General features: G+C 63.2%; 2 protein-coding genes and 1 long non-coding RNA gene across 3 annotated transcripts; 2 read left to right on the top strand and 1 right to left on the bottom strand.

Moving 5' to 3' along the window:
• Nucleotides 1-4,820: 4,820 nt before the first annotated feature.
• LOC119876341 (neuropeptide W-like) lies at nt 4,821-6,823 on the top strand. Its single transcript, XM_038538936.1, has 3 exons — nt 4,821-4,838; nt 5,895-6,436; nt 6,634-6,823. The coding sequence occupies exons 1-3, from the start codon at nt 4,821-4,823 to the stop codon at nt 6,716-6,718; spliced, it is 645 nt and encodes a 214-aa protein (XP_038394864.1). The 3' UTR covers nt 6,719-6,823.
• Nucleotides 6,824-8,692: 1,869 nt separating this feature from the next.
• Nucleotides 8,693-9,908, bottom strand: LOC119876374. The gene is made up of 3 exons (XR_005360982.1): nt 9,624-9,908; nt 9,325-9,433; nt 8,693-8,846 (listed from the first exon to the last, which is right to left on the bottom strand). It is a non-coding gene; the product is annotated as an uncharacterized LOC119876374 (long non-coding RNA).
• A 1,703-nt stretch (nt 9,909-11,611) lies between these two features.
• On the top strand, nt 11,612-21,977 carry SLC9A3R2 (SLC9A3 regulator 2). The gene is given in 7 exon segments (NM_001284463.1): nt 11,612-11,917; nt 14,339-14,539; nt 19,511-19,690; nt 20,790-20,943; nt 21,017-21,060; nt 21,512-21,574; nt 21,788-21,977. Coding segments are annotated over 7 exon segments (1,014 nt in total). The 5' UTR covers nt 11,612-11,704; the 3' UTR covers nt 21,947-21,977.
• The last annotated feature ends 1,000 nt before the right edge of the window (nt 21,978-22,977 follow it).

The following is a 22,977-nucleotide window of genomic DNA, read 5'->3' as shown; positions in this document are numbered from 1 at the left end:
AGAGTGCTCGTGAGTCAGTGCACAGAACCCAGGGCCCTGGAACCTCCTCCCTGCCCTGACTCCTGTGTCCGGTCCACCCCCTACACTTCCCACTGGAGAAGCTGGCCAACTCCAGAGAAGGCCTCACTGCCCACCCCATTACAGAAGGAAAAGTCATGCCTGCAGTGAAGGAGGAATGGCTTTGGCAACCACTTGGCACAGCCACGCCCCCACAGGAAGAGCATCCAGGTCTCACTCCTACATAGGGACAGAGGCCAAGGCCCTCCAGGTTCATGAGGAAAGCCTGCAGTGTGAAAGATGGACCAAGCTGAGACCCAGAGAGCAAAAGGAGGCTTTAGAGAGAAGTGTGCTTGGGGTGCCTGACTGGCTCATTGGGCAGAGCGTATGAGTGCCAGCCCCACGTTGGGTGTGGAGCCTGCTTGAAAAAAAAGCAAGCTGTACTTGATATTTCCAGAGAAGATGCTGCTTCTGTGAAATAAGACTAGGATGCCTTGAACAATATTAAGCACGAGACAATCAGAACAAAAAAGGGTTCTTAGGAATTAAAAACAGGTAAAAATGCGAGAGCAAATGGAGAAGATACTGTTGGAGAAATCTCCCAGCCAGCAAAACACAGGAAATGAAGAAGCTGGAACTCTGAATCTAGAAGGTGCGACATCTAATTAACAGGGATGTCAGAGGTACAGATTATCCAAGAACTAATAAGGCAGTGCGGCTGTAACCGGAGGACGCGTCTCCACACAGGCCCCAACCGAGGGGGAAAGGCCCTCAGCAGGTGACGTCATCCTGGTTTACCGAGGAACCAGAGCTGTAGGGAGGAGGGGGGAGGAAGGGAGAGATCCTGGAAGGGGGATTGACCATAGGACTTTACTCCTGGGACGCTGGAAGCCAGAAATTCCCTCCCATTTCTGAGAGAGTAGGCCATCCATCCACAAATTCTATGCCCAGAAAAATCTCCTTTAGGCGTACAGACCCTGACCTAAGCGGGACAGATTAGCTCCCACGCCCCCATTCACACGAAACTACCGAAGGGTTCGTGTTTCTAAAACGTCAGGGAATCCTAGCTGGAAGGTGACTGGCATCCAGAAGATGGGAGGAACGCCAAAGCAGAGTGTGGGGTGACGCCCAGGTGGAGGAGGCAAGGATGAGGGGAGCAGGATGCCTCCGGAGTAAACCTGGTCGGGGCGTCCTCGCATGCTTGAGTTTTAGGAAAAGTCCTTGCGAGGAGCTTGGCCTATCGGAGCCTTTGGGGGAAAAGAGCAAAATAAGTGTATAGCAAAACAAGCAAAGAGAAAAAAGCAATCGGTGAGAACGGAAATGTAATCCTAGTGCATTACTTGGCGTGCTAACACGCCGGCTAGTGACTTAACCGAAAGTTGTGACAAAATCCTAGCAGAAGGATGGAGAGGGTGTGAGAGGACCAAAGCTCCATCTAAATTTGTAGGAAGCCTTCTGGTGCTGCCTAAAACAAATCAGAACAAATCGGTTTGTAATCTGAGCGCCCGTGGTTCTCAAGCGGGGGTGGTTTTACCCCAAAAAGAGACACTTGTGGTGGTCGCAGCCTTACTGGCGTCTACTGGATCATTGCTTTCCCATTGCCACGGTTAAAAAAATCACAAGCTCTGAGGCTTGAAACAACACAGATGTATTATCTTTCATTTAGGGAGTTCAGAAGTCCAGAAAAAGGGGTGTCCATGGGATAAAAGCAAAGTGCAGGTAGGGTGCACTCCTTCGGTGAGAATCCATCTCCTCCCCTCCAGAGGCGGCTCCTCCCAGGCTGCGGGCGGGGGCGTCACCCCTCCTCACAACCCACGCGATGACGCTGGGCCCCACCTGCAGGATTCAGGACCGTCTCATCATATTTTTCTTGTTTTTTAATTCCTGACGGGGGTGGGGGGGGGAGGCGGAGGGGACATGCAGAGGCAGAGGGAGAAGCAGGCCCCATGCAGGGAGCCTGACGTGCAACTCGATCCCGGGTCTCCAGGATCACGCCCTGGGCTGAAAGCGGCGCTAAACCGCTGAGCCACCCAGGCTGCCCCGTCTCATCTGTTAAGGTCCGCTGAGGAGTGTCCCTCATTTCCTCTGCAACTTCTGTCCTCCCCCCACCTTACCACGCCGAGTAGGTGCGCGCAGGTCCCAGGATGTCTTGGGAGGTGCTGGTGTGGCTAGGAGGGGGCAGACAGAGCTCCCTGGGAGCCGAAATCTTGGCTATCTTCACCTGGATTGTGGGCGCGTGCTGTATGCATACGGAACCAGAGCACTTTTTTTTTTTTTTTTTAAGATTTTATTTGTTCATGAGAGACACAGAGAAAGAGGGGCAGAGACACAGGCAGAGGGAGAAGCAGACTCCGTGCAGGGAGCCCGATGTGGGACTCAATCCCAGGTCCCCAGGATCACGCCCTGGGCCGAAGGCAGGCACTAAACCACTGAGCCACCCGGGTGTCCCCAAGTTTATGGTTTTTATTTATTTTTATTTTTTATTATTATTTTTTATGGTTTTTAAATAGGGGCTAACTACTAGAAGCTGAGGGAGCCGGAAGTCATTGCCTCTGCAGAGCAGGACTGGGATGTGAGAGGGTGGTTCAGGGACAGGTTTGTTTTCTCCCTTATACTAGCGTTATATTCATAATGTAAACTATCTTTTTATTTATTTATTTATTTATTTATTTTTTATTTATGATAGTCACAGAGAGAGAGAGAGAGAGGCGCAGAGACACAGGCAGAGGGAGAAGCAGGCTCCATGCACCGGGAGCCCAACGTGGGATTCGATCCCGGGTCTCCAGGATCGCGCCCTGGGCCAAAGGCAGGCGCCAAACCGCTGCGCCACCCAGGGATCCCCCCTATCTTTTTTTTTTTAATTGTATTTATTTATTCATGAGAGACACAGGGAGAAGGAGAAGCAGGCTCCATGCAGGGAGCCCGATGTGGGACTTGATCCCGGGTCTCCAGGATCACACCCTGGGCCAAAGGCAGGCACTCAACCACTGAGCCACCCAGGGATCCCAATAATGTAAATTACCTTGATAGAAATTAATAACTTAAAAAAAGAAACAAAACAGATTTGCTCAATCGCTGCATCTTTAGGATGGAGTGCTTGTGGGGCCAGGCCCCGAGCCCGGGGTTGAGGCCCTGCGTGGTCCTGGCCAGCAGGCAGCTTGTGTGGTGCGGAGAAAGGCAGCATGCAGACAGCACCAAGCCATGGTCCCCGGTTTCTAGGAGGGTGTTGCCTGATGAAGGAAGAGCTGAGTCCCGGAAATGAGTCAGCTTTCAGGGGCCCATCACCCCCTCCCACTGTGGAACTTCAGGTCCAGATCCCTGTGTGGGGGAGGATGGGGAGCCTTTGTCACTGGGCCCTGGGCTCAGAGCTGGGCAGGGGACAGAAGCTGTCCTCTGTACCCCAAATCAGGAGTTCCCAGGACTAGTGTCTGCTTTACTATGCCAACCCAGCCGCGGGCTCTGTCCCCACAGGCTTTCTGCACACTGTCACCTGGCAGGAGCCCCGCTCCATCAGCTCCGTCTCAGTGGGGGCCCTCTTTCGTGCCCCTCGCTGGGCTTCTGGGCTATAAACTAGCGGGACGGGTATTTAAACTTCAGATTCGGAGGCAGCATCGCGCAGGGGACTTTACCACCGGGATTGGGAGATTCATCGGGCTGGTACCTTGCTCTACCTGGCGTTCCCACCATCTCAGACCCCATTGCCCACGAGCCACAAGTGGTCCTACTGGGCCGCCTCCAGAGGACGCCTAGGCCCTCCCCCAGTGAGCTGGGTGGGGGTGAGGGGACACAAGTACTCTTAGCTCCAAGGATGTGCAGCGTCAGGGGACCCTGGTGGCCTGCGTCGTGCCGCGCTGCCCGCCCACTGTGCACTCCAGGCGGCTCTCCAGGCCAAGGGGCCCCCAGAGAGGCTGCTTCGCACACGGCTCTGGGTTCCCTGTGGTCCTCCAGGTGCACCCCCGCAGCTCCCTCTCCACCGGTCCCCGCGCGGTCACCCCTCCCTCAGAGCGTTTTTACCGACAGCTTCGGAGGCTGGTCCGCCCCTGGAACAGTAACAGCAAGAGCCAGAGCCCCGGGGCCAAGCCCCACACCTGCATTAGTGCTCACAGTAAGCCGAGGAGGGGCTCTCAGCACTCCCGGTTTGCAAGTGAAGAAATGCAGAGGGAGAGGTTAAGGCGCACACCCTCCCCCCATTCCCACCCCAAGCACAGGGCGCTGGGCTCAGGGCTCACCCCTCTGCTCTGCCACAGGCCCTTTGTAGGCAGGGCTGCGGCTGCTTCTAACTGCCCCCCCACCCCACCCCCGGGCTCCTTGCAACCAAGTTGGGCCCCTCCTCGCCCGCCCAGCCTCTTGGCGGCCCCTTGACTCCCAGAATCACACCTTCCCTTTTACTAGAGAGACAGGCAGAGGGTGAGGGGCAGTTTCCATGGGGAACTGCAGTTAGGTCCCTAACTGGTGCTGTCACGCTTGGGGGAGGTGTCTAGTCAGACCTCACTCACCCCACTGCTGACCCAGCAGGTGATCTGGGCAAGTCAGCTTTCCTTGTGCTTTACTCTCCGACTCTTGATCTCAGAGTTGTGAGTTCGAGCCCCATGTTGGGTATAGAGATTACTTTAAAAAATAAAATCTTGAAGGATGCCTGGGTGGTTCAGCGGTTGAGCATCTGCCTTCAGCTCAGGTCATGATCCCAAAATCCGGGGATCCAGTCCCACATCGGGCTTCCCAGGGAATCTGCTTCTTCCTCTGCCTGTGCCTCTGACTCTCTATGTCTCTCATGAGTAAATAAATAAAATCTTTTTAAAAATAAATTCTTGAAAAAAATCGGCATGGCACCTCATGGCGTTGTTTGGAGGTCATAATGAGACATTTCAGGATCCCTGGCATCCGGGATCTAGAAAGTGTTTCATCAGTGGTGTGGTTGCTGGGGGTGGGGTGAGGTCTGATTGTTGGGAGGGTTGCATCCTTCCCGGGCTGGTGCTCAGGCAAGAATGGGGTCAGGCTCTGCCCTCTGGATAGGTGGTTAAACCCATCCAGCCACAGAGGAATCCTCGGGAGGGCTATTCAGACGGAGGGCCGAGGGCCACATAGGCAGACCCTGAATGGTGAGTAGTGAGCTGGCTGGGTTGGGAAGGAAGGACTTCCCGGGCACAGAAACACAGACGTGGGCAGCATCACACGTCATTGAGTGAGGGCAGAAAGTGGGGGGGGGGGGGAATCACAACCAGAGAGCAGGCTGGAGGACCACAGGGCCTTACCCTGCCCAGGCCAGGGCTGGCGTCAGAAGAGGGGCTTCCTTTTTATTCTGGAAGCGATGGGGAATCACCAACGACCTCAGGGAGGGCTCATGTGGCCCAGCCTGTGGCTGTAAGCATCCCGCTGCAGCTCGGAAGTGGCTTGGTGGGCTCCCACCAGCTGGGTCGCGAGAGGATAGGAAGGCGTCGGGGCACAGGAGGCAGCCCTCAGGAGAGAGATACAGAGGCTCCTCGAATGATACAGCTCTTCTGACCCCACTAGGGCTCCTCTAGCCTCCCAGTCTTTCTTCTGCTGGAGCCCAACCTGCAAGAGCTCTGGCAAAGGGGGCATCCCCTTGTCCATGTGTCTTCCCCCCCACCCCCCCTGCCCGTGTCCTGACAGTTCTTCTTGCGGGGCGGGGAGGATGCAGGGCGGCCTGCGGGGGCGGGGTGGGGGGGGGGGGAGAAGCAGGGGCGCCCCAGGCGCAGCGAAGGCCCACCCACTGAGAGAAGATGCTCGGCTAACCCACCCTCTGCCCCAGGGGCCTGGGCCGCTCTTCTCCCCCCATCCCTCCTCCTACCTTTGGGGAGCTCAGCGGGTACCGCGGGGGCGAGCAGGGGCGGAGCCCGCGACTGTTATAGTGGCTCCCTGGCGGCCCGACGCCGCAGTCCCGCAGCGCACCCCGCGACTTGGTCCCCGCCTGCCCCGCGGGCGGCTGGCAGCCGAGCACCCTGGCGCGGGGCACGGGGCCGCGGGGCCCTGCGGGCCGGCGGGCGCTCGGGCAGGGGTTGCTGCTGCTGCTGCTGCTGGCGCTGCCCGCGGGCGCCTGGTACAAGCACGTGGCGAGTCCCCGCTACCCCACCGTGGGCCGCGCCGCGGGCTTGCTCGTGGGGCTGCGCCGCTCGCCCTACCTGTGGCGCCGAGCGCTGCGCCCCGCCGCCCCCCCCGGGGGCTTCCCGGGTCCCTACACCCCGGGCCTGGGCGCGTCCCTCCGCGGGCCGTCAGCCGGGGACGCCGGGTCGGCGGCGCCCGGGCCCCGCGGCGCCCTCCTGCTTCCCTCTGGGCTTCCGGAGCTGCTGGAGACTGGACGCCGGCTCTCCCACGCTGCGCTCCAGGCCCGTGCGCCCCGGAGCCCGCGCGCCGCCGAGCCCGCGCCCGGACTGGAGCCGCTGCGGGGCGCCCGTCGGCGGAGCCCGGAGAAGCAGGCCAGGTACGCGGCGCGGAAGGGGGCGGCCGGCTGCGGTGGGCGCGTGCGGAGAGGGCTGCCCCCCACGACCTCGCTGTCTCCCACTCCCTGCCCAGAGGGCTTTCCTGGAGCCTTCCACCCTTCCAGCCTGAGGGCGGGGGTGGGGGGTGTAGGGGAGGGCGCGCAGCCTTCTCCCTAAGGTTCTGCTCTGTTCTTTCTAGAGCCTTCGGGGTGCCTCCTGCTCAGCCATGGTCTGCGGAGCCAACTGCCTTCGCGGGCCCCCGCCGCTCCCCAGAGCCATCCTGAGCACAGCCCCTGCTGGCGCCGCCCCTGCTCTGACCCAGGCGGAGTCTCTTCCTCCTAGGCTCTCAGCTCCCGCCTGGCTGGCTGGTCAATAAAAGCTGCCTGATTCATGCACTCGCGTGTGTGCCGCCCTTCAGCTCCGACGTGCACTTGGCACCTAGCTTCAGGGGGCAAGCAGCTGCACTCAGGTGCTGGCAAGCACCAGGACCTTCTCCCCGCCAAGGGGATGCCCCCTCCTAATCATCTCCATCTGTAAGAGCTTGTGGGGTGGCCGAAGGTGGGGACAGAGAGTGAGACACTGCTGGGGCGCAGGTCCCCTTCCTCCTTCTCCGCCAATGTTGCCCCTCCTGTGTGGGGGCAGGGTCATCAGACCAGGGCCCAGGGGATCACAGGACAGGAGAGGTCTCACCCGAGGTCGGCGCGAGTCAGACCCTGAGTCCCACTGCCACCCACCAGAAAGAAGGCAGGCACTCATGCCCTACCAGCTGAGCCAAAGCCCCCTCACCATGCTGGGGACCTTAAGACCCAGCAGCCCACCCACTCTTTCCCCCATCTCCCAGGATTCATTTCAAACCCCATCTCCTTTGCATCCCTGTTTCCCTCAGCCTATGGCTTCTGGAGAGGAAGTGAGAATCCCAAGCCGCCTTCTTCAAAGTCATGCTCTCCTCCTAGGGAGCAAGGGCTCTGTGCCTCCTCAGAGAACCTTCCACTTCCCAACACCTCTGCATTTTTTGTTATTGGCTCCACCGCCCCCCCCCCCATGTAAATATGCTCTGCTGGGGGTGAATAAGCACCTCCCTCCACGTGGCCCCCTTACAGAGTCTGGGCCCCTCCACCCTTCTGCTTCCTGGTTGACCCTCTTCAGCATGGGCTCTGACTCCTTGGGGCCCTCCCTTGGCCATGTGGCAAGGTCTTCCCATGAGGGCACCCAGCAAGGACTGGAGGAGGGGTGGCCCCGGGCCTGTTGAGCTGGCTAGCTTCCAGATACCCACATGGAACCAGCCCCCACGTTCTTCTTGGCCTCTGGAAGAAGCCCCATTTCTACTTACTAGCAATTCCTGCTCGACTCCTGGGGGCATCCTTCTCCCTATGTTCTCCCCTAATGTGGGCGCTCTTTTTTGCTCTGCCCTCCCAATACTTATGGACTGACCCCTGGATTTACTGACTCTGATTCCAGGCTCTGCACTGAGGGAACAGGTGGCCACAGGTTACTCATTCCATTCTCTGCATTCCAAGTCCATTCCTGTTTCTGCTTCCCGCCAAACTTGGCCTTTCAAATCATGGGTGCCCCGGCCTCACTTCCAGTGCACAACACCTCAAGGACTCTCCACCACGAATGGCACAAAATCCATGCTCTGGGGTGGGCCACAGGGCTGCCCTGCCCCCCAGCCTCATTGCTCCTTGCCCTTCCCCACACAGACTGCAGGAACTCTGGGCAGATTCCAGAACAGCCCCATGGTCCACCCAGGACTCCAGGCCATGTGAAATGCCCTCCTCGGGGCCATGCCAGCTCTGGGCCTGCCCTTACCAAAGCATACCAATCCCCGTTTCCAAGGATTTGAGTGATATTTCCAGCGCCGGGTGCTAAGTGGTCGGCATATGTTTGGTCAGCACTGGAGCACTTGGTGCTAAGCGCTAGATTTCACGTGGCCTGGTGATACCCCAGTCCAGGGAGGTGGGTGCCAGGTCCAAGGAAAGAGCAGGGACGACAAGGGACTTGGCAGAGGCTCGGCTTCTCTGCCTACCAGCTTGACGGAACCCCTGTGCCCCTGCAGTGCAGGCAGCCCTAGGGCGCCGGCCTCACCCCAGTCCCCACCCGAGTCAGAGCCGCGGGGTCTGGGCCAGCCCCCGGACGAAGCAATTCCACTGAGAACCGGCAGGCGGCGCCGCGCGGCTGCTCTCTGGGGCTGCACGCCCCTCGGCGCCCGCGGCCTGGAGCGGGCGGGGCCGGCGCGGGCGGGGCCGGCGCGGGCGGGGCCGGCGCGGGCAGGCGGGTTCCTGCACCGCCTCCCTCGGTGGTCCGCGGCGCTCCGCTTCTCTCTGCCTGTTGGCTCCTGGCGTCGTGCTGTGTTTCCGTCGCGCTGGTCCTGCCTGCCCCACTTTCGGGCTCTGAGGAGAGGCCTGGTGTAGTCTGATGGAGGAGGCCATAAGCGAGACCCCGTCATCCCGTGGGGCCATTAATGCCCATTAGGGAGGCGGCGCCGGCCCGGGAAGCTCCGGGCCATTACCCGGGTGTCGAGCTCATGGCTCCACCCCACAGACGGGCCCCAACCCTTCCCGGGGCCGGAGAGCAGGCCTCCGCCCCGCTGCTGCACCCGGAGTCCTCGCCTAGGCCAGGCTCCGCCCATGGCCGGGGCGCTGCAGCTCGGTGGGGTCCCAGCTCAGAGGAAGGGCCCCTCCCGCCAAGGGAGCACCGGGCCTCCCACCGCAGGTGGACCCTCTGACAGCCTAGGAGAGGGAAGCCTGGAAAGGTCTACTTCCCCTGTGTCACAAGGTGGCAGGAACCGGGCTAGGTCATAGGGGGTGGGTTGGGGGTGGGGGTCACCTGCCACCTGGCCTCGCTGATCACCTCCTCGGGGCCCTTTGCCCTGCCGCCCCAAACGACTTACAGCCCCTGAGCACCTTCCCGTCTGCTCTTTTGGGCCCTGGTCCATGCTGTTCCCTCTGCCTGTTTCTCTGCCTCTCACTCGGATCTCAGCCTGAGGCTGCAGGAAGGGCCTGGGAGTTTGCACAGGAGACCCGCTGGGTTAGCTTCCCCGGCCTCTGCTCGTCCACACTGACCCAGTTCCCTCTCACCCATTCCCGCTCTCCCTTGGGAATGTACTTGCTCTTCTCCCAGCTGCCTGATTCTGTGGCTGTCGCCTACCCCCCTTCTCACTGTCTCAGGCTGCCTGTGTTACTCTGTTACCTTCTATGGTACTTCTTCAGCTCCTTTTTCACTTTGGGGCATCCTTTGCTGTGCTCTGATGCCGTGTTCCTGGCCCCTTTATGACCACATGCCCCCGGTTACCCCTCCCTCCAGCCGTGTTCTGCTCCCATCGGTCTTCACAGACTGGCTGAGGCTGATCTTGGGAGTGCCTGTCCTATAGAGGAGGAGGGTGGAATCTCCAAGGCTCCTGACCTGGAGGACCAGGGTCTCCTAGCTTCTCTACCCCCAGCCTGGGGGGCTCCTGGGCAGGGGGTTCCTAGCTTCTCTATTCCCAGCCTGCGGGTCTCCCATCAACTACCTCCCTGGACTCCCTCATCCTGGCAGGGCCTGGCTGGTCTTGGTTGCTATGGGGTAACCTGGAAGCCCCATGTGGGGTATATGTTAGACCTCACTGCCACACCCATCCTCACAGCTTCCAGGATCAGCAGCACCAGCTTGGGTCCAGAAAGGCAGTCACAGGCCAGACAGGCAGCCTCTGGACAGGCAAACAGACAGACGGAGGCGGCCAGCTAGGCAGGAGCCTATGGCAGCCTCAGCCACGAACGTAAAAGTGGGGGTGGGGAAGCAGCCATACAGCCTTGGCTTAAGTGGCTTTTAGGGGCAGCAGCCAGGGTGTGGACACCCAAGGGGCTGCGGCCCAGGAGGCTGCCCGGAGGAGAGCCCAGTGCTTCGGCGGGGGCTGGGCGCCCAGACTGAGGGCACTGGAGAGGGGAGAAGGAGCAGCAAGGAAGGGACCTGAGCTGAGCCTGCTTCTGCCCCCATGGGGCTGGTCAGGCTGAGGGGGAGACCACAGGTCAGCTGTCTTCCTGTATCTGAGGCTGAGAAAGAGCCCCATGGTAAATAAAGTGTGGACTTGGAATCTCACAGAGGTGCCTATGAGGAACTGGGGAACCTTGACTCTCTAGAGCTCAGTTTCTTGCTTTCTTTTTTTTTTTTTTTTTTTTTTTTTTTTAAGATTTTATTTATTCCTGGGTCTCCAGGATCACGCCCTGAGCTGAAGGCAGGCGCTCAACCCGGAGCCACCCAGGGATCTCCCTAGAGCTCAGTTTCTTGATTTGCAAAATGGCCTGAGCACTCTAGGGATGTTCTAGAGAAAGTGTACTCAGAGGCACAACGGAGTTTAACCAGATTTTCTCCTGCCATTCTTGTCGGGTTGGGGGAAGGGGAACTCACGCTGAGCATGGCTAGATGCTAGGGGAGGAGAAGGATGGAGGGAGGGGCAGAGGGGGATCACCGCCACCCCCACCTCAGCTCATGGGAACAGCTTCTGTGAGCATTGATCACAAGCCAGAGGGCAGAGGCCAAAGTCCAGGGTACATTTCATCTCTGGGATGAGCAGGGGCACAGGTGAGGGGCCCTGGCACAGAGAGGTGTGCGTGGGGGAGGGGGTTGTGTTTAATAAACCCGGGCACAGATAGGCACCATAGGTCTCCCGGGGAGAGCCGCGGAGTCCCCTAGAATATGGGGGTGCTACCTTGTAACTCCCAAACTCCCCTTTTTGCCTCGTGGACCATCTTGGGACTGTGTGGGGCCAAGGGCCGCTCTGAGTGCAGGAGGGATCCAGATAGGGGGACAGCGTGGTGGGGGGAGGGCGTGTTCCCAAGGGTGCTGGGCAGAGCTGTGACATTTTTTCCTTCCCTCCGGCCCCTGCGAGAGCCCGCCTCGCGACCGCACACAGTAGGTGCTCAATACATGTTGGTGGACTAGGAGGCAAAGGCGGCGGCGCGGGGAGGCTGCCCGGAGCAGGGCGGGGCAGAGGGGTCCCTGGGCCCCGCCCCCCCCCCCCCCCCCCAGTCCCCGGGCTTGGCGGGGCGCCCCGGAGGGCAGGGCCAGGCACGCCGGGCCTCGGGGCGGGGGCGGCCCCGCGGAGGAGGCGGGGAAGGGGCGGCGCGGAGGCGGCGCCGCAGCCGAGCCCGAGCCCGAGCCCGAGGCGACGGGAGCCGAGCGGGAGCCGCCGAGGGCGCCGCCAGGTCCTCCGTGCCGCCCCCCGCGCCCCGTGCCTGCCCCGCGGGCGTGGGCGCCGTGGCCGGTCCGCGGTGGGCCGGGGGGCCGCCGGCGCCATGGCAGCCGCGGAGCCGCTGCGGCCGCGCCTGTGCCGCCTGGTGCGCGGGGAGCACGGCTACGGCTTCCACCTGCACGGCGAGAAGGGCCGCCGCGGCCAGTTCATCCGGCGCGTGGAGCCCGGCTCGCCGGCCGAGGCGGCTGCGCTGCGCGCGGGGGACCGGCTGGTCGAGGTCAACGGCGTCAACGTGGAGGGCGAGACGCACCACCAGGTGGGTGCCCTCCCGGGGCGGCCCCTGCGCGCGGGCCTCGGCGCGCGGCGGGGGCGCGGGGCTCCTCGGGGGCCGGCGGGGGCTGCGCGGGGTCGGCGGCCCGGTCTCCTCCGTCGCCCCCACCCGGGCGGCTGGCTCCGCAGCGCAGGGCAGCCCGGCGGGAGGGCCCGCACTGCGGCTCCTGGCTGGGCCCTGGCACTCAGTCCTGCCCAGGCCTCGTGTGCGCGGAGCGGAGGCGGCAGGCGCCTTGGCGGGGGGCGGAGGGGGGGGCGGCGTCTCCGTGCCTTGGCGGCCCTGGGTGCTTTCCCGTGTGCGTACACACGTGCTTGTGTCCCCAGCTGGGTACGGGTGTGTAAAGTCCCCCTGGGGGTCCCCTTCGGCTGCACGCATCTGCCGGGGTGTCCCTGAGGGGCGTCACGGTAAGGGCACACCTGTAGGTGCCCGTGTCAGGGAATGCGTGTGCGTGCTCATGTGTGCAGGGGCTGGACTGTGCGTGTGAATATACAGGTCCACGCCCCTGGGTGTGTGCACGTGTGTGGACAGATCTGCATGCGGGGATGGGTGCATGTGAGCGAGGCTCTGTATGTATGCCGGACTCTGTGTGTGTGTGTGTGTGTGTGTGTGTGAATATACAGGTCTGCATGCCTGGGTGTGTGTGTGTGTGTGTGCATGCCTGCCTACGTGTAGTCACCAATGTGTGTTGGCAGGCCTATGTGCTAATGTGTGTCCTGGCTGACGCTGGCTGGGTGTCTCAGAGTCGCTGCTGGGGGCAGCACATTGCTCCCCTTGGAGGCTGCCTGGCCCTGCAGGGGCCACTGCCACGGTCCCCTGCCCCTTGCAGAGGGAGGGCGGGGTTTGCGCTGCAGGTTCTGCTCCCTGGGGACTATCTCCCAGTGGCTTGAATCCAGCCTCCCCCCACCCCTTCTGCTCAGGGATCTCTGTGTCCTCCCCAGCCCCCGTGAGCCTGTGGCCTGTCTGCGTGGCCAGCCCTGGGACCTAGAGACCCGTAAACTGGTTCTTGGCCGGACCGGCAGCTGCCCTCCTGCTTCCACCCCTGCGGCCCCTGTCTATCCATCTGTCTGCCTTCTTTCCGTCTTCCACCTAAAGTGTCAATTGGAAAAAGCTGTTTGCTGAAGGAGGGTGGGGTGTGGGCCAGAGGTGTTGACCTGACTGACCACAGGGAGGGGCTGGCAGAGTGGCACCTGGCCTTAGTTTAATGGTCACAGCCACCCTTACCCCGGGAGCACCTGTTTCTCCCAGGACCCCAGGTGCTGGTTTAACACACAGAGCCCCACTGTCTCAGGAGGGAGGAGGTGGGTGCTGGCACCTTTGCCTCCTAGTCCAGGAGTTCCAGCTCCCATTTTACAGATGAGGAAACTGATACTTTCAGATATCAGGTGTCTAGCCTGGGTCCCACAGCCAGGAAGCAGCAGGGAGCTAGGGTCCTCCTTGGCTCTCACCAAGCGGGGGGGGGCAGGGGAGGGCCACCGGGAGGACAGCCTGGTTCTCACTCTCCTATCTGTTGACAGCTTCTGCCGAGCGGCTGATGGGGGCCCTCTCCACCCTCCCCCAAGACGTGGTGGGGGCGGGGGTCTTGTCCTTCCTACCCCAATGCCCAGTGGGCACGGCTGCTCCTCCCTGCAGGGTGCACCCTGACATGCGTGCTCCATGGTCACCCACGTGCTCTAGAGACTTCACAGACCCGGCACAGACAGGCAGATGACCCCAAGGCCACACTTGTCCCACAGGTGGCCTCCCCCTGCCAGTCTGGACCCTGCTCACCAGGTCGCGTGTGGTGCCTGAGCAGGTGCCACGCCACAGGAACCAGGCACAGGTGTTCGTGGTCTAGAGGCAAACGGGAGACCCGGAGGCAGGGGTTTAGACATCCACACTTGATGACGGAGAAGAACGGCAGGGAGCGCAGCCACACCCAGACTGGGACCTAGAGAGACCCCTCGCTCCCTCACCCAGACTGAGACACAGACCCCGACACAGATGGCTGCACGCAGCACACACAGCCGTGCGCACACGCACGCACATGCACGCACATGCACATGTGCACACACGCTCACACGCTCACACACTGAGAACCCGAGGCTTGGCCGCACACCATCTTCCAGACCAGCTGCCTCCCCCAGCCTCCCGGCCTCTCCCGGACAAGACCCTGGACTGAGGCCAGTCCCTGCAGTGACCCTGTAGCCCTTGCCGCCCTGTGTCAGGAGCCCTGGGTGAAGAGGGAGGGAGCGGCCGCAGCCCTGGGGGTGGGGGGCGGGGCCCGCGGGCCTCTCGGTCCAGCCGCCCACCCCTGGTAGGCCAACCGCCTGTCCGCGATCCTGGGCCAGGCCTGGGCAGTGCCACTGTCCATGTGCTGCCCCGAGTGCTGACGGCTGACCTGCCTCCTTCCCCACCTGCCCGGCCCAGGTGGTGCAGAGAATCAAGGCTGTGGAAGGACAGACTCGGCTGCTGGTGGTGGACAAAGAGACGGACGAGGAGCTCCGCCGGCGGCAGCTGACCTGCACAGAGGAGATGGCCCAGCGAGGGCTTCCGCCCACCCATGACCCCTGGGAGCCGAAGCCGGACTGGGCACGTGCAAGCAACCTCAGCTCCGAGGCGGGCCAGAAGGTACGGCAGGCTGCGCAGAGGGACACCCTGGCTTCTCCCAGAACCTCCGTGCCCGCCTCTTGGGGACAGGCAGTCTCCTGCTCTGGTCACCTCCAGAAGTCTCTGTCTCCATCTCTTCTGCCTCACAGGGCCTCTGGCGACTACCCTCTTGGCTACTTGGGGCCACTCTTTCGGCCCTCAGCTGGTGTTCTAAGCCAGGTGGACTCAGGGCAGCCCGGCTCTGGTCCTGGCCCCATCCCCCTCCCTTCTCCCCAGAAAGCCCGTGAGAGCTGCTGGACCTAGGAGAGGGTGCTCAGCCTAGGAGAGGGCGCTCGGCCTAGGAGAAGGCACTCGGACGAGGCCGAGGCCGACTGGAGGAGGCCAACCGGGGCTGAGGGAAGTGGGAGGGGTCTGCTGGGACCTCCCGGGACGGATTGTGCAGGGGCAGGTGTCGGTCTGTCTGAGGAGCCTGCTTGTCCTTTGGAGATAGGGCTGGTCCCTCGCTGTGCGCAGCGCGTGGTGGGGGGTGGCTGGGACACTCAGCTGGGTCCTCAGCTTGGGGTACTTCTCCCTTCCTGCATCCACCCCAGGCCAGAGAGCTGGAATAAATGTGTGCGTGTGTGTATGTGTGTGTGCGCTACTCTACCCACTTCTGGGTAGCAGGACTTCCTACTTGGGGGAGGCCAACAGGAAGAGCTTGTTCTGCACCCTCTTTTTTTAAAGATTTACTTATTTTATTAGAGAGAGAGAGAGAACGTGCCCGAGCACTGGGAGGGGCAGAGGGAGACAGTCCCCAAGCAGACTCCCCTCTGGGCGTGGAGCCTGACTTGGGGTTCGTTGTGGGGAGGCTTGGTGTGGGGCTCGGTCTCACTACCCACGAGATCGTGACCTGAGTTGAAACCGAGAGTCGGGCACTCAACCAAGCCCCCCGGGCGCCTGGTTGTTCGGTCCTCTTGAAGCCTCTCTGAAGGATTCCATCCCAGGGGTTTCCCCGATCCCCCTCAGAACCACTGGCCCAACGCCAGTGCCCGCGTGAGAGCTGAAGCCTGGGAGTGCGCGCGTCTGGGGACTGCCCTGGGGGCAGGTGGTATTTCAGGTGGGATGGCATCCTGGGCGCTGGCCTGGGCATGAACTCTCAGGATGCGTTCTCTGGGCCCGAAAGCCCCTTGGGGTGGCCAGGGCCCGAGTGAGGAGCATCGGGTCAGCTGTGTGGCTCCAAGGTGGTGCTGGGCTGAGGCGCTCGGGGTCCTGCGGCGTAGAGCCCTGGTCCTTCGCAGGCGTCTTAGCTCGTGGAGGAAGTGCCCTTCCCCCCTAGGCTTTTTGTCCATTGATTTAGACACAAACGCTGAGTTCACCTTCCTGTGGAAAAATCCGCCCTCGGGGCTTATCTGGAGGGTGGGGTGCTCAGGCACCTTGTCCTGGGGTGGGACCTTCCCCCTCTGCTATTTCAGGCTCTGGGAGCAGCAGGAAGCCTTAGGAGGGGGCTTCCTCTGGGCGTATTTTTAGAGGAACAAAGTGGGGCCCGACTGGCAGGGGCTCTGTGGTAGGGGCTGACCTGGGGACAGGGACTCCAGAAGGTCTGGGGAGGCCCAGGGGACGGGATCTACCCCCTCCCTCCTGGCTGGGGACCCCGTGTCCCATTGGCTGGGCTCAGAGGGTCAGAAGGAAGAGCCAGGCCTCAGCCGAGCTCCACAGAAGGGACTGGCCGGACTGGCCGTCGGGTGCCTATGAGGGTGGTGCCTGCAGGGGGGCCATGCTCTAGCAGAGCTGCAGGGGCAGGACCACTAGGTGGGGGGCACGGGGTTTGCTTCGGTGTGGGATGCAGGGCCCCGTGGGAAGTAAGGGCCAAGCCGGGAGTCAGGGCCCTTGTGTCCTCTGGGCTTATTCTCCTCTGTCCCAGCTGGGATGTGGGAGGTGGGGCTGGGGACAACCCTGATATGCCAGCTGGCCCCTCCCATGGAGGTGCTATAGGGTCCTCATCAGTGGTGACTCAGCCCCAGGCCAGACCAGGCTGGAGAGGCTGCAGCTGCAATGCAGCTGGTCCTGACAGTGACGGTAGGGGACAGCCCCTAAGCAGACGGGGCAGCTTGCCACGCCAGGGCTGCGATGTGGTGCCAGACCCTGGGCCCCCACCCCCGTCCTAGAGGCCCGTGGGGCCTGATGAGGGAGTGGGTGAGAGTCCTGCAGGGGTGACCACCTGGAATACGGGCCTGTAGCTGCCCGAGGGCTCTGGGAGCCCCAGCAGGACTGTCTTGTGTTCTGGCACCAGGGTCCCCTCTCGTGCCCCTCCCTCGCCTCTCTGTCTCCCCAGCCCCGGGTCCTGGGAGCAGGGCAGGGCCTTCCAGCAGCTTCCTTCCTTCCTTTCTTGGGACTGAAACCTAGCCAGTAGGGGGTGCCTAGCCGGGGCCTGAGCAGGGGAGGGGGACTCAGCCACCACCCTGCTCCCCAAAGTGACTCAGCCCCCCCGTCCCCACCCATCCCTGGGGAGCCAGGGCCACAGTGGGAGGTAGATAAATGGGGTGGTGGCCAGGGCTGGCTGGAGACTTCAGGCCACTCCAGCTGGACGCTCCTTGCCTGCCACTTCTTTCGTGTGTCCCATGGCCCGCTCTGGGGATGCCACAACGCCGGCCCCGGCCCCAGGAGCCCCTCCACAGAGACCATCCTGGGCACTTGTGCAGGTCAGGCTGGGTGGGGGCAGTGTGGGCAATGAGGACCCCAGTTGCTGGCTTAGCCCATGTCCCCAGGGTCAGGAGATGGGATTTGGGACACCCCAGTGACCCTGTTGAAAGCAGGCTGGACCCTGAGCAACAATGGGGGCCTTTCTCTGCCAGGGCTGGTGAGTCACCATCTGGGGGGGCACAGCCCGGCTCCCTGGGTACCCCCATGCCAGCTTCTTTGTCTGGTCAAGGGCTCAGCTGTGAGACCGGGGCTTGTCCAGCTCTGGGCTGCCCGGCTGGGAGCCCGTGGGAGCCCGAAGGCCTGGCTGGGAGGCGGCAGGAAGTGCTCCGAGCCAGAGCAGGGAGCGAGGAATGTGAGCAATGCGCTGGGCCTGTGTGCGCCCCCTCCTGACCCACTGCTGCTCTGGGCCTCTCCACGCTGCCTGCCCCCCCCCCCCCCCCCCCCCCCCCCCCCCCCCCCCCCCCGTGTGTCTTAGCTTCTCGAGGTGAGCATCTGGTGCTAGGGACGGTGGTCCTTGGGTGCTGATCAGCAGGAGAGGAATTTTCAGCAGAGAAGCCTCCTGGCCGCTGTGCTGAGCCGCGGCCGGACTGGGTTGAGGCAGGGGGATGGCCAGGATGGTCCCAAACCCGGATGTGACTTCAGCCTGGCCTCACGGCCTCCCCGGATACTCCCACAGTCCTGCTTCCTGTTTGGGGGCCTTGAGAGACCCGCCTAAGAGGTCATTGTGGAGGGCGTGAGAAGAGTCTGGACAGCTCAGCGCCAGGGTGCTGTCCTCTCCAACGCGTGTGTCTCCGCGTGTTGCCGTGTAGCGTGTTTGTGAGCATACGTTTGGAGTCTTGTGTCTGTGCCCACGCACCTCTGCCAACCGGGGCTTGTCTGCCGATCCCTGCTCTGGCAGCCTGTATCCGAGAGGCACATCAGGGCGGGGAGTGGGCCCCCAAGCCTGGGCCCCCAGGAGTGTCAGGGAGAGGGGATGAGTCTCTATGGGGTGGGGGGAGAACTTTGGGGGTCTCACACCCATCCGTTCAGCCCATGTTGCCGAACCCCTGGGACACTGAGGGGCAGGAGCCCTGTCCCCTGAGTTCCTGGGCTTACGGGGCTGGGTGGGGGCCTGTGGCAGGGATCCCAAGGGCGTGTCTGCGTGGCTTCGGGGGTCAGGGAAGGGACCCCAGAGGAGGGGCATTCTGGACAGTGGGAGGCCCTGCAAGAAAAGATGTGCTTGGGTCCCCGGCCCGGCCGGCTAGCAGGCCAGGGCCCTCGTGGTCAGATTGGGGGTGTGGACGGAGCTTGGGGGGGCGGCTGGGAGCGGCCAGGGGGTGGCCCGAGCTGAGGAGCTGAGGGGCAGGTGCTGGAGACTTTCCCTGAGGGCGAGGGCGAGGGCGAGGGCGAGGTGGACCGGGGGAGGGAGGGCTTCAGGAGCACCCCCACGCCGCACACGCTCACCTGCACGCGCCCCCACATCCCCAGCAGCCCGGGCAATCCGAGCCGCCGCCGCCCGCCTCCAGCCACCGCCCCGTGTAACTGAGCACCCGCTCCGCGGCTGCTGGGCGCTCTGCTCACTACCCGGGCTGCGGCTGGGAGGGGGCCCGGGGCCTGGCCCCTGCCCGCCGGCCCCTGCCCCAGAGCCCTGCTGCAGGATGCTGGAGGTAAAGTGAGGCGAGGCCCTGGCCTGTGGATGGGGGGACGCTCGGGGCGTCGGGGACCTCTGTGCTCTGGCAGGGAGGGTGGAGGCAGGGCATACCCGTGGCCTCCTCGCTGGGCTCCGGCCCGGCTCCAGCCTGTGCACCCCGCCGCTGGGCCCTGTGCGGGTGGGGGTGGCTCCAGCTTGCTCTGGAATGTGAAAGCAAACACAGCCTGCTGCCACCAGCCCTATGGAGGCCACTGGGAGAAAAAACAAACGTCAGCCTCACACTCGGAGGAGGGAGGTGGCGAGGGGTGCCCCCGCAGGGCCAGCGGGCCCAGGACGCCTGGCTGCCCCTAGGACCCCGGCCTGTGCTCAGCGCTGCCCTTGAGCGGATCCTGTCAGCACCCCTGTCAAGCCCCTAGTCCCACCTCAAGTTGGTTTTGGGTTTGGAGAGTGAGGCTTTGCTCCAGAACCTGCAGCTGGAGCTTGGGCACAGGCGGCCTAAGGGGGTCCACCCAGGCACGGGTACAGCGTTTGTCCTGTGAGCTGGGGCTGCCTGGCGGGGGAATGTAGAGCCTGGAATTAGGGTTCCCTCCAGCTTGCGTCCACTGCAGCTGCAGATGGGGGGCGGGGTGGGGGAGGCTTGGGGGCTGGAGATCAGTGCTGAGCCTGGTCTCATGCGCCTGCAGGATGTCGGTGGGCCCCCCAGGGAGCTACGCCCTCGGCTCTGCCACCTGAGAAAGGGCCCCCAAGGTTACGGGTTCAACCTGCACAGTGACAAGTCCCGGCCGGGACAGTACATCCGCTCCGTGGACCCAGGCTCGCCTGCCGCTCACTCTGGCCTCCGCGCCCAGGACAGACTCATCGAGGTACCTGTTGTGGAGGCTTTGGGGTGCTGGGGGCCCCATGAGAGGTGTGTGTGTCTGGGCCCGTGTCCCTCCATGTGTGTGTCTGGCTCGTGTGCCCATGGGGTGTGTGTCTGGGTCTGTGTCCCTCCATGTGTGTATCTGGCTTGTGTGCCCCTGGGGTGTGTGTCTGGCCTTTGTGCCCTGAGGTGTGTGTCTGGACCCGTGTCGCCCCGGGTGTGTGTCTGGGCCATGTCCCTCCATGTGTGTGTCTGGCTTGTGTGCCCCCAGGGTGTGTGTCTGGCCCATGTGCCCTGGGGTGTGTGTCTGGCCCGTGTGCCCCTGAGTGTGTGTGTCTGGCCCGTGTGCCCCTGAGTGTGTCTGGTCCGTGTGCCCCGGGTGTGTGTCTGGGTCTGTGTCCCTCCATGTGTGTGTCTGGGCCCGTGTCCCTCCATGTGTGTGTCTGGCTCGTGTGCCCCAGGTGTGTGTCTGGGCCCGTGTCCCTCCATGTGTGTATCTGGCTTGTGTGCCCCTGGGGTGTGTGTCTGGCCCGTGTGCCCCGGGTGTGTGTCTGGCCCGTGTGCCCCAGGTGTGTGTCTGGGCCCGTGTCCCTCCATGTGTGTGTCTGGCTCGTGTGCCCCCGGGTGTGTCTGGTTCGTGTGCCCCAGGTGTGTGTCTGGGCCTGTGTCCCTCCATGTGTGTGTCTGGCCCGTGTGCCCCTGGGGTGTGTGTCTGGCCCGTGTCGCTCCATGTGTGTGTCTGGCCTATGTGCCCTGGGGTGTGTGTCTGGGCTCGTGTGCCCCCGGGTGTGTGTCTGGGCCCGTGTCCCTCCATGTGTGTGTCTGGCCCGTGTGCCCCTGGGGTGTGTTTCTGGGCTCGTGTGCCCCGATGTGTGTCTGGCCCGTGTCCCTCCATGTGTGTGTCTGGCTTGTGTGCCCCGGGTGTGTCTGGGCAGCAAGGTCCTTGCTGGGGAGAGATGCTGGGAACTTGAGCTGGCATTCCTCTTCCTGCCACGGCTGGTGACAACATTGATGAATATTTGATGCCACGCCTGGCTGGGTGGCTCGAGGGGCCTGCGGGGGCCTGACCTCGGGCCAGGTTGACCTCACGCTGCTGCTGGCAGGTGAATGGGCAGAATGTGGAGGGGCTGCGCCACGCAGAGGTGGTCGCCAGCATCAAGGCGCAGGAGGACGAGGCCCGGCTGCTGGTGGTGGACCCCGAAACGGATGAGCACTTCAAGCGGCTACGGGTCACACCTACTGAGGAGCACGTGGAAGGTGGGCTGCTGCCTGGGGCTGGGGACGGGGTGGCATGGGGGGTTGGCCAGCCACCGACACGCTGTCCCCACAGGTCCACTGCTATCACCAGTCACCAATGGGACCAGCCCTGCCCAGGTGAGAGGGTGGGAATGGACAGGGTGGACTCAGGAGCCTGTTGGGGCCCCTCTAGGGATCCCCAGACCTGCCCGTGCCCCCACCTCAAGATCTCCCTGTGTGGGTGTGATAGCGAGACCCAATCCTGCCAGCCACTCCGGGTCCTGCCTGGGTCAGCCCCGCCCCCGCCCCACGAGGCTGCTGGCGGGTGAGCTGCAGTCATGCTGCGTCACTCCTCGGGAGGCGGTCCCGGCTTCACCCCAAGTGATGCTCATGGGGGTGATTCCGTAGTGAGCAGGCGGGGGGCAGGCTCCCCGCCCTTGGCAGCACCCGCGGCTCCTGCCCAGGCTCGGTGCCTACTGCCAGACAGAAGAATGAATGCGGCTCTGATGTGTGTGCACGAGCGTCTGCGTGGGCACTGGCGGCTCCCGGGCACGGGCCCTGCAGCCACACCGTGTCCTTGCTTTCCTAGCTGAACGGTGGCTCAGCGTGTTCGTCCCGAAGTGATCTGCCTGGCTTAGACAAGGACACTGAGGTAGCGAGTGCCCGCCCGCCTCACTGCAGTGCCCACACATGGGGGAGGGTGGAAAGAGGCCGGGGTGGGTGTTGGTGTGGCTGGCAGCCTGGGCAGTGGGGTCACCGCCTCCAGGAAGCCCCGGGCCTGCTGCCCCAGCCCCACCAGCCGGCCTCTGCGGAGAGCTGCCTCCCAGGCTCACACTGGCCGCCTGCCCACTCTGCCTGCCCCCAGGACAGCAACACCTGGAAGCGTGACCCCTTTCAGGAGAGCGGCCTCCACCTGAGCCCCACGGCGGCCGAAGCCAAGGAGAAGGCGAGAGCCACCCGGGTCAACAAGCGGGCGCCACAGATGGACTGGAACCGGAAGCGCGAGATCTTCAGCAACTTCTGAGCCCCTCCCTGCCTGTTTGCCGGTGACCCGGCCTCCCCCGCTCGGCCCCGGGCCCAGCCCGCAGGTCCCCACGCCTCGGTGGGCCAGAGGGGACCTCCTCACCCCCGGACGCCGTGCTGGTCCCAGCACCACCAGGAGCCAGCGTGCGCCCCCGTGAGCCCCGTCCTGCACCCCCCACCTGCAGGGTGCTGGATGGGGGAGAGGGGGCCCCGAGGCTAGAGAGGGACAGGGAGAGGCAGTGGTGACTGTGGGCTCGGCCCTTGCCGCTCTGCCCAGGCTGCTGACTTAAAGGAATTTGTGTTTTTGCTTTTCTTCCAAAAACAAGAAAAAGAAAAAAAAAAAAAAAAGAGCTCCAATTCCACACATGTTTCCACTTAATACCAGAGTCCCGCCCCCGCCTCCACCTCCACCCCCGTAGGACGCCTCTCTAAGTAATTGCAATAAAACAAACCTTTCTCTGCAAACCATTTCCTCCCCACCCCTCAGCAGCAGCCGTCCCAGGTGGGAGCCCCGGGCACTTCCAGGGACAGAAACAGTGGGGCCAGGCTGTGGTTTGTGGGGGCTCCGGGGGAGGCCCGCTGTGGCTGGAGGAGCTGCCCCTCGGCCTCCTCCCTGCTGTAGAGGGGCCCCTTGCAGGCCCCCACATCCCTGCTGAACTGGTGGTCTGGGCCGCAGGGCCTGGGCTGGAGGGGCCGAGGATGGAGGCCCTGGGTTGCCTGAAGACGGAGGCCTCTGGACGGGCCTCTAGTCCCCAGGCAGGGGGAGTGTGGTGTGGGAGAGCCTGCCCCCAGGGGACCGCACCCATTCTCTCTTCCTGGCCCTGACCCCACGGACACCGCTGTCTGCCCTGTAAGCCATAGCGCATGCGCGCCCTCCGAATAAACAGGCCTTCCTCAGACCCCTGGCCGCCTCTGCCCTTCCTGAGCCCTCGTGGTGGGGGGACCCGTGGTCTGGGCAGGGAGGCAGAAGCCGCTGGAAGCAGAGCCCCATCCCACTCCATCCAGGGGGCTGGCCTGACCCCTCAGCTCTGC

The sequence above is a fragment of the Canis lupus genome, chromosome 6 (assembly GCF_011100685.1).
Source record: "Canis lupus familiaris isolate Mischka breed German Shepherd chromosome 6, alternate assembly UU_Cfam_GSD_1.0, whole genome shotgun sequence".
Lineage (NCBI taxonomy): Eukaryota > Metazoa > Chordata > Mammalia > Carnivora > Canidae > Canis > Canis lupus.
Note: the sequence above shows the minus strand (reverse complement) of the source record. Positions and strands in the feature narration are given on the sequence as shown.

Excerpts from the sequence above, each read along its gene's own strand:
- LOC119876341 (XM_038538936.1), top strand. Across the intron at positions 6,437-6,633 it reads AGCCCGGAGAAGCAGGCCAG|AGCCTTCGGGGTGCCTCCTG; the intron begins GTACGCGGCGCG and ends TGTTCTTTCTAG.